We start from the raw sequence: 15,140 nt of genomic DNA, 5'->3' as shown, positions 1-15,140 counted from the left end.
ACAAAAAAGTTTAAAGCCCCCCCCCCCCCCCCCCCCAGTTCAGGCAAGTCTTTACTATACACCATTTATAAAGGAGGCTATAACAAGAGGCTGTCCCCTTGGCAAGCAGTCTGGCCAGACCAAGCGTATATAAGTCTGCAAAATAGTTTTGTAGCCAGGTTAAGCCAAGTATATGGGCCAGGGAACATCTATTAGCCTCTACTATAAGAAACGTATTTAAAACATCACTGAAATTAAAAAAAAAAAAAAAAAAAAAATCAGAGTCTGTGGGCAGCCCTACAAGCTTTGCTCCTCACCCGGGGCAAAGTTTGGATTAAAGTCAATTGACATTTCACATTTCACTTGAACACAACCGGTGCTTACAAATGAAGTGTGTAGGAAAAGCCTTTGCTTAATTACATGGACTCATTCAACTTAATTCATGTACAGTGCTGCTTCAGATCTATATGTGTGCAAATTCATGGACATCCAGAGCATTTCACTCACTTAAAGAAGGTAGCTTGGAGGTAGGTCTGACTCTATCAGTGTATAAGGTGCACAGACTATTTATTCTGAGTCTATTAGACACCTGTTATTAGCACTGCAAACGGTATGGTATCTGTGCAAGCCTACAGCTCAAGGCTGAAATCCAGTTTTTTCCAGAAACTAATGAACACAAAAGTATCCATGAAGCTCTGCAAATTAGGAGATGAAAAGAGAAAAGGAGTTCAGATACGGCTGAATAAAAAAAAAAAAAAAAAAAAAAAATTCAGGAGAAATGAAAAAGTGTTTCTGGCCTCATGACAGATGACTGGGACAACTACCGTCAATTGACAGGAAGGGGAATCACCAGGAGCCTTGTGGTCCCATGGACCAGACAGGCAGTGAACTGGGCAGAAACTTTGACATTCCCTCCTTCACCACAGAGCCAAGGACGTGAATAAGCAGCTCACAAGGAGCTCAAAATAGCTCAGCCTCCATAGTGGATGTGGGTAAAAGGCAAGGAAGGAAAGAGCTTGGGTGTTCTGTTCCACCGGTCCTCAAGGAAGTAATCTGTCATTGTCTTTCGCAAAAGAAAATTATTTTCACCATAGCTTTTTAGGAAAGCAGGCGGTGAAGCTATTGTTGGTGTTTTCTTATCAAAGTCAGTTCCACTTTAAAAATAAATAAAAGCCTCCAGAGAAATTCAGATCTTACTGCAAAAGGTTATTTTCTCTTCGGAATCAGTTAGATGGGACATTTTAAGCTTGATCTACTTCAGCATCAGTTGCTAACTTAGGGCATACATAATATTTGATGTGCTTTTAACATCTCTGACCTCAGGTCAGATAAGAACACGAACAATTTTGAAAGAGACCTAGGGAAATCATAAGAAGTTTTACCTGTAAAGGAGGGAACCAAAAAAACCACTTCCCCAATGCTGAAAGCCAGAAATTACAACTCATAGGATTACTACATGTTTTTGCTTAAATACCTTCCCTTCTGAGGCATCTCTTCCAAATTCTAATCCTCACACTGGAACACATATAGAAAATGCCTGTGAGCACAAACGGAACATTCATCACAGCTTGAGAGAGAGACAGTGTTCTCACCTTCAGTGTTTCATTAAATTCTGGATTGGTGCTGTTACTTTTAATTTTGGTCTTGCGTTTACTTTGGCGGGACTTATCAGGCAGAAGGTATGCTTTGACATATCTGCAGATCAAGTAGTAAATTATTAGCAAGGAAAAAGGACAGTTTGAGCAAGGACCTGATATTGCTGCATCAGCAACACATATGAGGAAATTACTTTTTGCAGTCTAAACAACGTATACACATAACAGAGAATATGTGAAGCATGGAGAGGTGTGGTTTTTATCTACAAACACAGCAGCGTTAGTCTGATAGGATCAGAGTAACAAAAAGCAGAGCTAAATTAATTTACTCATTGTCAGAAATGCAGAAAGCTTTCGCTTTTGTAGTATATGATTATTGACTGGTTACTTACATCAATGCACACACTGAAAATACAAGAGAATGAAAATCTTTATACCTTACATGTGATAGGATTACACATGATTAGAGACACCAATTACCACTTCCTGAGAAGAGAGTTTACATATTATATAAAAACTATAATAAGAAGCTCAGAAAACATTGTCCTTACAAAGTAAATGTATAGATGCGTGAACCCAAAGCTCTCTCTATCCCTCCCTCCCTCCCTCCAGAACATCACTCCTCTCATATACTTCAGTTTTGATTCTAGAAGTAAGAAATCAATTCAGCCTCCCTACTCCTTTGTATTTTCTGCCCTTTTACTACCAAACAGGTTGATAATTTATGTAATCTTATTGTTTCTCCAGAACAGGCATACGTTGCCTTAGTAAATATATTGAAAATGCATTTCCTACAGGGAATCCAAAATCAACCATCATCAGAATGCTGCCTTGTAGCCACTGGATCCTATGCGTTCTCAGGCTCACATCACAACCCCAGGCTACGTCACTGACTACAGCACATGATAAGGTGGAGGACACCCCTAGCAGAGCCTAAAGGGAAATTATTCTGTGCTTACGGATCGGTCCTTTGCTTCTTCTCATCTGCAACAGCCAGATTTCTGCAACTTTTCACCAGGATGTTGAGGGCACCTGTTTTGTAGCTGTAGTTGATGTTGAGAAGGATTTCACCACTGACCTTCACGTTGCCATAGTCACCAGTTTCACTATATACACTCAGCATGCTGTTAATGCTAGTCTGGAGGGGGAGAGAAAAAGGACTTAGAGGTTTAAACAAATTACTCTTTTCCAGAATCTGCTTTTTTTATTTTTTTCATACAGCTACAGCCTTGCAATATTGTCACACTTGATAGGACTTTTTATGAAAACAGATATATCATAGAACAGAAATCCCACCATTTGATGTAAAAGGGAATAAGAAGTATAATTAATAAGAGCTCAAATGTCTAGACAGTCAATGTTTTTCCACACAGGACTCAAACCTATTTATAAACATGACTAAATCTAAATTATCACCATTTAATTCATGCATGAACTGAAAAGCAGACAGGCTACATAAATTGTAAGCTCACATAAGTTCCAAGCAGAAAAAAAATCACCTCTCTGGCTCATCTGTCCACCTAATTTTTACTGTCTCATAAGACAACTGCTGACAGAACCATTAGAAAAAGTTATAAGCATGCTTCCTATAATGGAAGTATAAATCTATGTTTGTTTAAAGTGAAACTCACCTCTCATTAGCAATTCTAAAAGAATGAGCAAAATTCACTACCCACTATTTCTCCAATTTTCCTAAATCCAGAAGTTTAGCAGTAATCCACAAAATTTTCCACTGCAACATAATATATCACCCTTCAATCTCCTTTTTTCATTCATACCATGCAGAGTATTGCTATGGGGATTTCCTCTTTCAAAAGATTCCAATTAGGAAAGAACTAAATGTTTTCAAAGAAAACCAGAGCAATATGTACACTGTCAGAATCAGAAACATTCAAGAAATCTGGTGCATGTTTTCTTTTGAGTCATTGAGCAAGATGTCTCAAAAACATATATAACCATATATAACTAGTAAATCCTACTACATAGGGACCTTGCAAGACACACAGGTACTGTCTTCAACAAAGAGGGAGAAATGAGAGAGAAACCTGCAAAGTAAGCTAAGCAGAGGAACTCACAGTAAGACACACAGGTACTGTCTTCAACAAAGAGGAAGAAATGAGAGAGAAACCTGAAAAGTAAGCTAAGCAGAGGATTCAGAAGAACTCACAGTGTCACCATCTTTTTCTGGCACATTTAAATACGTCCATTTTCTGTCAGAGCCTTCTGGGGAGTTCTTTAAAGAAGGCAGTGCAAAAGATCAAGAGAAAAGAGCATTAGATAGCTGCAATAAGAAAGAATAAGTACAGTGATAAATCTTTACCTATATAAACAGATAAAGGAAGTTTGCATTGCAAAGCCTTAGTGAGAAAGAAAGAAAAAGGTATCAACAAATCAGAGAAACGCTACAAGTGTTTTCCGTTTACTTTGGGTATTGAAGGACTTGTGGCTCAAGGTAATTAAAAAGTATCTGTCTTATCAAAATAAAAAAACTACACTTTAGAACACAACTCAACAGATTCAGATTTGTATTGGACTATATTTGGATTTGTCCTCATTTATATCTGCATGAAGTCAGTTCTCACTTAAGCTAGTTAAAAGATAAGCATTCATATATTTGCCGGATTCGCAATTTTGTAAGAAATTTCATTTTCTGTGTGGAGTTTGTAAGAATAGATAAAACCACACGCAAATATTTAAACATGTCACTGTGGGAAAAAAACACAGTAATAGAATATTGGAGGAAACATTTTCCCCTCTCTGCTTGCCAGAGCAGTATTTGGAAATCTCACAATAACCTCAAGGGAAACTACATCTTGATCTACCTCCTCCTCTATCAGCTGCAGGGAAGAAAGAAGAGCATCAAGGGAAGAGCCACACAAAAAGAATCAGTCTGTGGCAAAACTCAACTCTGGGAGCCCTGCAGCAAAGAAAACTGGAGGGATAAGCAGGCCTGTGTCAATATGGTAAACAAGAAGAGACATAAAAAACCAGAATGAGATATCATTATCCATAAAGTTAATTTTATACATCATAAATATTTAAACATGTCACTGTGGGAAAAAACACAGTAATAGAATATTGCTTGCCAGAGCAGTATTTGGAAATCTCACAATAACCTCAAGGGAAACTACATCTTGATCTACCTCCTCCTCTATCAGCTGCAGGGAAGAAGGAAGAGCATCAAGGGAAGAGCCACACAAAAAGAATCAGTCTGTGGCAAAACTCAACTCTGGGAGCCCTGCAGCAAATAAAACTGGAGGGATAAGCAGGCCTGTGTCAATATGGTAAACAAGAAGAGACATAAAAAACCAGAATGAGATATCATTATCCATAAAGTTAATTTTATACATCATGTGGGAATAATAAACAGCAAAAAAGGTGGCGGTTTGGTATTTATATATTTTTTTACCATAAAGTTAATTTTATACATCATGTGGGAATAATAAACAGCAAAAAAGGTGGTGGTTTGGTATTTCTTTTTTTTTTTTTTATTTCTGCTGGCCTTCTGTATTCTTCATTTAAAAAGAAAAGAAAAATGCTTGTCCTTTTATTCCGTTGTACAGTTAACTGAAATTCCACGAACAGGACTTGTTAAAATTACTGAAGAATTAACAACACACACCGACAAACGTGCCGTATTTTCTCCTATTCCTAACATGCCTCTAGCTGAATTCCAGCCTTTACCATTTATGCATTTCCATCTCTATCATGCATGAAAATAAGTATCCTTGGACACTGTTAGTGAACTTAACAGTCGCAGTATTTTCTACAAAATGCCTAAATTACTTTCCTGTTACAGGGAAGTAACAATTTGTGTGCCCACTTCAGAAAACAAATAAGGTTATACCACCATGAAGAGATGGACAAGTTTTTCTCTATTGAATCTTTCGTTAAGTGGGCAGCAAGGGATAAATGACTGGGGGAGGGATGGAGGGAACCAACATAAAATCCTAACAGATAACCTTTAATATAACCCTAAATAGATGACCTCTGACCACAGAATTTATGCAAACACAATTTCTAAATTGCTTACAAACCACAAACAAGATAATACAAATTTAGTAGGAGTATTTGATATACTTGACTTTTGTCCCCACAGACTCTGTTCGGTGGCATTTCCATTGGACGTCACGTATGCTAAATGTGATGTCCTTAAGAAATCTACTCATTTTCTAGTTTTCTAAGTAGTACACAACCACACATATGGAAGATGCAGAGCCTCATTTCAGCACCTCACTAAGAATTATATTTGTTTTGCATCATATCTTATCACTGTAGTAAGGCACTGGAACAATTTACTCTTACTGATGTGATGCATCTTGACACAACCACATGAATGTGTTTAGGAGAGGAATCGGTGAAGGATGCAGGGAAAAATAAATACATAGTTCATGTATTAGCTTCAGGAAAACTCAAAGAAAAATACCCTAATGCTGAGATACAGTTCCTGTTCAATGTCATTATCCCTTTCCATTTTTGCTCACTCATGTTGTAACATGAGTGGATATCAAATATCTTTTATCCTTTGAGGTATCTCTTCCTCTACCTCAAATGCTCATTGTCAGAGTACCCATACTGTAAATTCTCATATTTGAAAAAAGAAAGGGGGGGAAAAATAGAAAAATCATGCAGTTAGAGCCTACTGTTCATTAACAACATTATTCCCATGTGACTTAATAGTAGACAGTCATTTGACAGATAAGTACACACAAAAAAATCTGTACAGTGCAGAAAGCTCAAAGGCTTATAACAAGCAGAGTAAAGGTAAAAATAAGAGAGAGGGGGAATGCTAATAACTAGTAACACACACTTAAGGGGAATGAAAAAAAACCTGTAAAATTAACCTGCTCTTGCAGGGAGCAGAAGCTTGCCATTTGCAACTTTGCCATTAGCGTAGCATTGCAGTGACATTAAAAAACATGTCATGGCGAATACAGAGAAACAAGAGCACTGAGATGTGAGATTATCACAAACCTACAGCAGTGGAAAAGCTGTGCTCTGCTTAAGAAAAAGGTCAAAGGGAAATCTATAGGAAAGGGCAAAACCCGATGCCCAGACAGAATGCTGTCTGCAGTACACAAGAGGGAAGGCTCTCTGAATGCAGTTTGTCAGTTAATGGTCTAAACAGAGAAAGCACTTAAGCACCTGCAATCTTCATATCAATATTCAGAGGAAATAAAAATAATTCTGTCTGTAAAATCCATGGAACCAGCAAACATTGGAGACAATGAGTCACAGTCAGCCTCAGGTAACTGGGTCTAATTAGACCAGCGTCAACAGACTACGCTTGCTCAAGTCTGATTTGGTGTGAAGTGCTGCACGTTTCTGTTCTGTCTGTTTCTGTGAATTACACAAATTAGAAGGGAAAAGGATCTGGACATGGCCAGATCTAAGATATCAAAATGCTCTGATTTTGTCAGCCTTTTCTCCTTCTCAGAGATGCCAAGCTTGGATTCAGTCAACTCCATCTCTTTGGGATCAAGAACTTAAATGACACTCCTTGGGCTCTGCTTGCATGGGGACTAATGGGGATGCAGTCTAGAAAGGACAGTTCATTGGTAACTGTCAGGGTAACTGCAACTTTCCTGAAGATACTATCTAGTTGCCCACATCCTAAGTGTCAGATCCCAAAAATGAGGTACACAGCAGGCAGTCATAAACTAGACATGTTAAAAGCTACTTTTATCATCCATTTTCTTCCCCAGTCAATAACAGACTGCATAATAAGCTGCATAAGACTTGCTGTATCAATTTTGTTGCATCTCAAGCACCTGTTACAACCTGAAAATGCAGCTATCCTTTTAAAACCAATATTAAATTGCAGCAGTTAGAAACCACATGACTCAAACATCTGATTTACAGTGTATAGTTTGTGGGTATGACAAGAAACAAAAAGATATAAAAGAAAAATACCACAATTATTGCAGAAGGTAGAAAGTTGTCACCAATCAAAATCCCCAAGTATTTCCCTCCTCATGGTAAAGGGAAATGCTTTTCAGATGTGGGTGGCATAGAAATCACGTCATGAAAAGGGGGAGAAGCAGGGTTAGGGGGTGGACGATGATGCCAGGGAAGTGCAAACACACATATGAGTATCTGTGTCCCAAGAACCTGATCAATCAGAAAGTGGTTTGAGATGTAAGATCCCACCACAGTCTTGTTCTGTTCACTTCAAGAAAATTGGGATTAAGTGCTCCTCTGCAAAGCTGAGCAGTCATTATGGTTTGCCTTCTCCACGTGTCAGCTTGGTGGTAACCTGAGCATGTGAGGAAATCTGCTGATGAGTATGCAAAATGGTTTTCTCTTTCCACGCACTGCAGAGAACTGCATTTTAGCTTTAAACAGCATTAAAAATGTAGAAAAGCTATCTAAATGTTAAAGGATGTTTCTCAAGTGCAGGATGAAAGATGGTCTGCTGCTAAGTGGTATGAAGTTAAACTTCTTTTTGGAGGAGCAATGGTCTTTTGTGGAAGAAAAAAGCATGTGTTTTCTACTCAAGATCTTACTGTTGATAATCCACTTGCCAAATGTCCGTGTTTCCTTGAATAACGAGAGGCCACTATGTCATCAATATCTTCTGTTTCATCCAGATAATCCTAAATGACAAACAGGCATTTTAGTTGTGCTCTGCTCTGTATTTGGTCAGCCTCTGTTGCTTGGGTATTTTTTTTTTTAATATTTCCTGCTTTAGGAAGACTGTGCAGGATACATTCAAAATTCTAATCTCTAGAGGAATTTTGATTTATATTTTCCACATCTTTGTGCAGACACACGGCACAAGGGGAAAAGATGCTGTTAGGTTTTCAGGGTTCAGTTGCTTAAGAAGCGAAAAGCTTTGACACACACTTCATATCTTATTCTGTGCATTGCCAACAACTGTGCACAAAAACAAAACCCACTTACAATGCGATGTGAATTACCTTATTTTACTTACTATTATTTGCATTCAGGAATTCAGGTTTGGAAATGGGGACATGGTGAGAATTTTTTGAATCTTAACAAAAGAAATGAGTGAATTATGGTCTGATACCAGTGGCCAGGGGATCTCTGATACTAGTTTATCTAAAGACATTTATAACCAGAAGCCATAAGATGATTGATTTCCTGGTTACAGCCCAGGTTTCATGGTTTTATGGGAACTTATTATTTTTTTTTTTTTCACAATCCAGCAACCCAGTTTTCCAATTATTATCCACAGTTATGTCAGGCACACTTTCACATGCACACAAATGGACAAACACACAATTTGCATTACACTTGCAGCCTTTCACACTGTCTTTGGTGGCAGGTGACAATTTCGTGAACACGATCATTAACACAGACCCATGATCTAACAGGCGGTGCTGAAAGCCCCAAGTTATTGTCAAACCACGTGGGAAGAAACTTGTTGTGACATCATACACACTGAATATATTTGAGGCCAAGTCCTAATAGGACTATTAACTTTTACTTAAAGTTACAGGCAAAAACCCCAATGGAGATCTATCATCCCATAAACTGTAACTTGAAAATTTCAAGCATTTCCTTAAACCTTATGGCAGGTATTTTGAAAGACTCTGCTTTTAGTTTTAACGAAAGTTAAGTGTTCAAATTCCTTGTATCTGCTTTGCAGCTATAAAAATCTCACACATGGTGACCTACCTTACTCTATTGCTTAGCCACTCTCACCCTCTTAAACTAAACAGAAAAGTACTGTATTCAAACTCAGGAGTCTCAAAGACTTCTATGCTAATCAGAAAAAACAGAGCAGAGAAGAAATGCTGCTGGAGAGTTGAACTGTCACAGTTTACATAAAGATCTGCAGAGCATTTATCATTAGCATGCATCAAACTAGCTGTTACATCTCTTCTTTGCTCCAGTGACTGAACTGAAATAAAATCAGATAAAAGCAATGCTAAATTTTCCATTGCTACTTTCCAATCATAACTGCATATTTAATATTGAGCAGAGGGAAATCAGGACAAGCAATTACTCTATTTGGGCCCAAAATTTAAATACTGAAGCAAAAATTCCTCTTAGCTTCATGTTCTTACAATGAGCCTCCTCTGCTGGTTTCTTTCTAATCTATTCAGGGCACTGCTACCACTCCACAGGAAAAACAAGTCATAGATACTTCAAGGAAAAAGCCTGTGGAGACTCAGGCACAGCAGAGCTAACCATTTCAGAGAGACAGAGAGCGAGCTGAATCCTTCAAAAGTAAAACCACAAAAACCCACCCTAAAATAAAACCAAAAAAAACCCCATCCCATCCTTCACTTCTACTTTCCTCATCAACTTCAGAATTCAGATGATGTACTCAAGTTTAAAGTTTAGCCCAAGAATACACAACTTAATTTCTTGCCCACGCAACAGGAAGAAGCAATTCTGGTAACACATTCAAAACTCATTCCTTTACACTGTTGTATACATACCCAGAGGACTTTAAAATAAACAATGCTACATTTTTATTGCTGAATAATTAAATACAGGACAAAAAAAATCCCAACCAGTAAAGGAACATTTTCAGACTGGATTGTTTCAAGTTTAGGCACTCAAGTATTAACAGTGCTTCACAAGAAGTCCTAACGAGTTATTTGACTACCAAATCAAAAACTAAAAAAAAACCAAAAACAGATCTATCATCCCATAAACTGTAACTTGAAAATTTCAAGCATTTCCTTAAACCTTATGGCAGGTATTTTGAAAGACTCTGCTTTTAGTTTTAACGAAAGTTAAGTGTTCAAATTCCTTGTATCTGCTTTGCAGCTATAAAAATCTCACACATGGTGACCTACCTATTGCTTAGTCACTCTCACCCTCTTAAACTAAACAGAAAAGTACTGTATTCAAACTCAGGAGTCTCAAAGACTTCTATGCTAATCAGAAAAAACAGAGCAGAGAAGAAATGCTGCTGGAGAGTTGAACTGTCACAGTTTACGTAAAGATCTGCAGAGCGTTTATCATTAGCATGCATCAAACTAGCTGTTACATCTCTTCTTTGCTCCAGTGACTGAACTGAAATAAAATCAGATAAAAGCAATGCTAAATTTTCCATTGCTACTTTCCAATCATAACTGCATATTTAATATTGAGCAGAGGGAAATCAGGACAAGCAATTACTCTATTTGGGCCCAAAATTTAAATACTGAAGCAAAAATTCCTCTTAGCTTCATGTTCTTACAATGAGCCTCCTCTGCTGGTTTCTTTCTAATCTATTCAGGGCACTGCTACCACTCCACAGGAAAAACAAGTCATAGATACTTCAAGGAAAAAGCCTGTGGAGACTCAGGCACAGCAGAGCTAACCATTTCAGAGAGACAGAGAGCGAGCTGAATCCTTCAAAAGTAAAACCACAAAAACCCACCCTAAAATAAAACCAAAAAAACCCCCATCCCATCCTTCACTTCTACTTTCCTCATCGACTTCAGAATTCAGATGATGTACTCAAGTTTAAAGTTTAGCCCAAGAATACACAACTTAATTTCTTGCCCACGCAACAGGAAGAAGCAATTCTGGTAACACATCCAAAAGTCATTCCTTTACACTGTTGTATACATACCCAGAGGACTTTAAAATAAACAATGCTACATTTTTATTGCTGAATAATTAAATACAGGACAAAAAAACCCCCAACCAGTAAAGGAACATTTTCAGACTGGAGTGTTTCAAGTTTAGGCACTCAAGTATTAACAGTGCTTCACAAGAAGTCCTAACGAGTTATTTGACTACCAAATCAAAAACTAAAAAAAAACCAAAAACAGTTAACATTTAATCTATGCTCTTAATTCATTTTGCACCACAATGATTATGTTTCTCAGGAGGTGCCACAAAACTGCAGCTACATAATTGGTTAGCGGAATTAACTTATTATAGTTAGAGCTAGTAGGACATTAATCTCATTGTCTCCAGTGGGGGTTATAAAACGCACATTATCCAACTGCTTCTAATAAAGCAGCTGAGCGTGTAATGAACGTTACTTGGCCAGGAATCCCACACACACCTCTCTAGATAAGGTGCTCACACTTGAACACAACACTAGATTTAACTGCTTCCCCACACTCCTTGGTAAACGTGTACTACAGTATGTGGGTTTCTAGGGTTTTCACTGTTGAGAGAAAGGTAAGTTAGAGAAGTAAAATATCAAGAGAAGTAAAATACCAATTCGATTTTCCAGCTTATTTCTTTGTATGCATAATAGGTTTTCCTGGATAAAGTTGGGAGCAAAGCATCTAAAAGCCTTTCCCCACACTTTCAGCCAATAGATTCCAGCAATCTGCTTATCCTATTGACATGTGGCATCTCCCACATCACTGTCAGCTCCCATCACCCAGAAATAAGAGAACAAGGGACCTCAGCCAGCTCCACCAGCTGGCCAGGAGAAAAGAAGGTGTAACTTTTCTCAGGCTGCAGAAGCTGTTGTTATTTTAATCAGATATCTTTCTTTTTGCCTCTTGTATCAAGCACCAAAGAAACTGAACTGCAACAGCACCACAACCTTTATATCAAAAGACTGCATACATAATGAGCATGACAAGACTCTGAAGGACTCCTGTGAGTAAAACTATCCTAAAAACCAGAGTAACACTAAAACTGATGAATGCAGTACATTGACTTCATATGATAGAACAAACAAGAACATGAATTAGAGAATTATGAACCCCGTTATGAATGAAGTTTAAAGGGGAATTAGCACTCTCACAGACCCTGGAGCAACTAAATCAAGGTTATGTCACAAGAGAGGTCTTCTATGTTAGCAAAGAAGCTATAGAGCTGCTGAGATGCAATCTGAAATTTCATTCAGAGTCAGCAAGAGAAGTAGGGGAAAAAAAAATTTAAAAGCTCTGAATATGAGGAAGAAAAAAAGATAATCAAAGAACAGAAAACCACTCTGGACTTGGAATCTCTTGAAAACCTGACTTAGAAATTACTTGGTGATAACTACTGCACCATATATAATTAGAGCAGAAAACTAATATAAAGGTATTTAAAGCCTGTATTTTCTTATTTTATGCTTTTCTTCTGCAATCTTTTCCAACTTCTCAATAAAACATCATTTTTCTTTGCTACAATTAAAAAATAAACTGCTTTTTAAAAATTTTTTCTTCCACAGAAATCTGACACACAAGAAGGGCTTGTTTTATTTCCTTAAAGATTAACCCAAAAAAGCAATGCTGTCGGCAAATTCTCTGAGTGCTTACAATCCAAGGAACAGATGGGAAGCCCAACATGTTGTTCTCTACCAAGCCACAAGTATCAAATGCTACAAGAAGGACATCATCTCCCATGGCCAATGCTTTTCTGAAAAGAGCAGATGGTAGGGAAGGACTATGACAATAGACAAAATGCATAAACCATAACACAGAGGGTTATGGTTTTTTTAAGCTACAAATGCACATTTGGAAACTTCAGAACAAACTATGATTAGATGAAGAACTATATAAATAACTGTTCTTTTTTGTACCCCCTCATGCATATTTAACAAGCTTGGAAATTCTTTTATAGCATTGATGCACATCTGCAACTTGTATATCTTGGATCAGCGCATAAGAGGAGAGGGAAGTTGTGAATCACTTCAGGAAAAGCGCCCATAGAAGGCATAGAAAAAGGCATGGAGATGTAAGGGAGAAAACAGTGAACAGGAAGAAGCAGCAAAAAAGAGTGGGAGAACACAAAGTTGGGGCTTCATTTGCTTAAAAAAAATATATATATGAGAGGAAAATCAAAACCAGAGAAAGATTAAAGCCTTTAAAGTATAGTATTTCTCAGCATCAAAATTAAAATCTAAGAAAGTATGAATTAAAAGAACTTTGGAGCATGTGTAACAGGGTCTGAAATTTATTTTCAGGTCAGATTTATTTCACCTGTAAACTCAAAAACCAGCAAACCAATAACAAACTGTAACTGTAATTATTCATAGGAATCATTCTATAGCCAACACACTCAGATGATTAAGCTGTTTAAAAACTCATTAAATATTCCTGAAACAATGTTCTGCATTATTTGTATTTTATATAATTATACATACAGTGCTGATTTCAGAAGTCTGAATTAACAGGATTTCCACCAGATAAACATTTACATATTTGTAACTCACCAGTTCCTGATTTAAGGCACTAGGTACAGATTTGCTTCTTATGCTCAGAGTATCCTCATTTCCTTCAGAGAAAGATTCACTCAAATCTATCTCAGATCGGCTACGATCTGGAAAATAAAAACAATTAAAATGTTTGCTATAATTCCTACAAAAAATATTCTGTTTCAACTTCCACACTTTAATAAGTTTTGTCTCAAACACAATTGTGTTTTAAGAAGAAAAAAAATAATAGGTATCTATCACAAACTCTATGACAACTGAAGATCAATATGATAAATGAAAAATATGCTTTCTGATGCTGTTCAGCCTTCTGAACAATACTTTTCCCTGTACTATTTATCTGCTGTAATTGTCTCCTGTGGACAACACTATAGATCAAGCTTTTTACTTTCTCTGGTAGGCCTATCAGCCTGGAATACTGAAAAACCTGCAGTCGAAGCATTCACAGTGATTATCACATCTCCCACCATCATCAAACTCCTTCCTCCAGTGTGATTCAGAATTAAGCAACTAGGGACATGAATTATCACATCTCCCACCATCATCAAACTCCCTCCTCCAGCGTCTGATTCAGAATTAAGCAACTAGGGACATGGGTGGACATAGAAAGTACTTCTGCCATTACTGGTGTTCCCTGTGCAGAAAGGAGGAGGAAGCAAACAAGTCTCAAGACCTGCACAACCTTCTTTCAGTCTTACAGGTGTCTCATCCACTCTATAGGCAACAGGACACATTAGATTTCTTGAAGAATGGTTTTCTTAGTCCTCCCCATATAAGCATTTTGTGCGACTGTTCAATATATTAAGTAAGGAAGAAGGGGAAGAGAATACTTCTAGATCCTGCAGGTAGGAATCTAGAAAGATATTAACTGTTCATCTTCTGCCTGGGTTGTAGCTGATGTGACAGGAAAGGTCACTCTCCTGAGTGCCCTTTGAGATCCTCCAACAAAGAGACAATAGTCTGACATCCATTCCCAGTTTGCCTGCAATTTTGCTCAGCATCCATCTGCTCTGGTAATATGAGGCCAGCTCTTTTCTCTCAGGAGAACCTTTTATTTTATAAGGTAGCAGAAACAAGAGAATTTTCACCTCATAAAGAAGTAGAAGTCTAACACCTCTGCCTGGAGTTGCACTGTACAACATTCTCAAAGAAACTCTGATGCTTTCAAGCTGAAAAAAATCTAAGGTGAAGAACATTATCTCCTTTGATTACCTCTGTGGGACGTGCCACTATGTTTCTACTTCGGGCTAAATTCAGCTGAAATAAAGTGAGCCCTGATGTGTTTTAGAGAGACACCTGTAGATCTGAACCCACTCTGTTAGCCCTGTGAGAAGCCAACCGAGGGCCTGGAAGAAGCAAAAGAGTGCAGGGAGCTCTTGCTTCCTTTTTCAGATAGGAAAAGGAGGATCTTCACCCACTGTGGCAAAGTGGCTCTGACAGCACCTTCCTGGGCAAGCCTCATTTACCTAACAGCCTCCAATCAAACGAGGCAA

At 37.8% G+C, this 15,140-nt stretch overlaps 1 protein-coding gene across 1 annotated transcript in view; it reads right to left on the bottom strand.

Annotated features, from left to right (window-relative positions):
* SYTL5 (synaptotagmin like 5) overlaps positions 1-15,140 on the bottom strand; it is a 97,473-nt gene that overhangs the window by 18,765 nt on the left and 63,568 nt on the right. Inside the window, exons 9-13 of the mRNA XM_014954072.1 lie at positions 13,648-13,754; positions 8,081-8,170; positions 3,742-3,807; positions 2,534-2,712; positions 1,572-1,674 (exon numbers count right to left, since the gene is read on the bottom strand). Coding sequence (XP_014809558.1) covers positions 1,572-1,674; positions 2,534-2,712; positions 3,742-3,807; positions 8,081-8,170; positions 13,648-13,754 — 545 coding nt within the window. The remainder of the gene's footprint in view (positions 1-1,571; positions 1,675-2,533; positions 2,713-3,741; positions 3,808-8,080; positions 8,171-13,647; positions 13,755-15,140) is intronic.

This window comes from Calidris pugnax, unplaced genomic scaffold (genome assembly GCF_001431845.1).
Source record: "Calidris pugnax isolate Ruff unplaced genomic scaffold, ASM143184v1 scaffold246, whole genome shotgun sequence".
NCBI lineage: Eukaryota > Metazoa > Chordata > Aves > Charadriiformes > Scolopacidae > Calidris > Calidris pugnax.
Note: the sequence above shows the minus strand (reverse complement) of the source record. Positions and strands in the feature narration are given on the sequence as shown.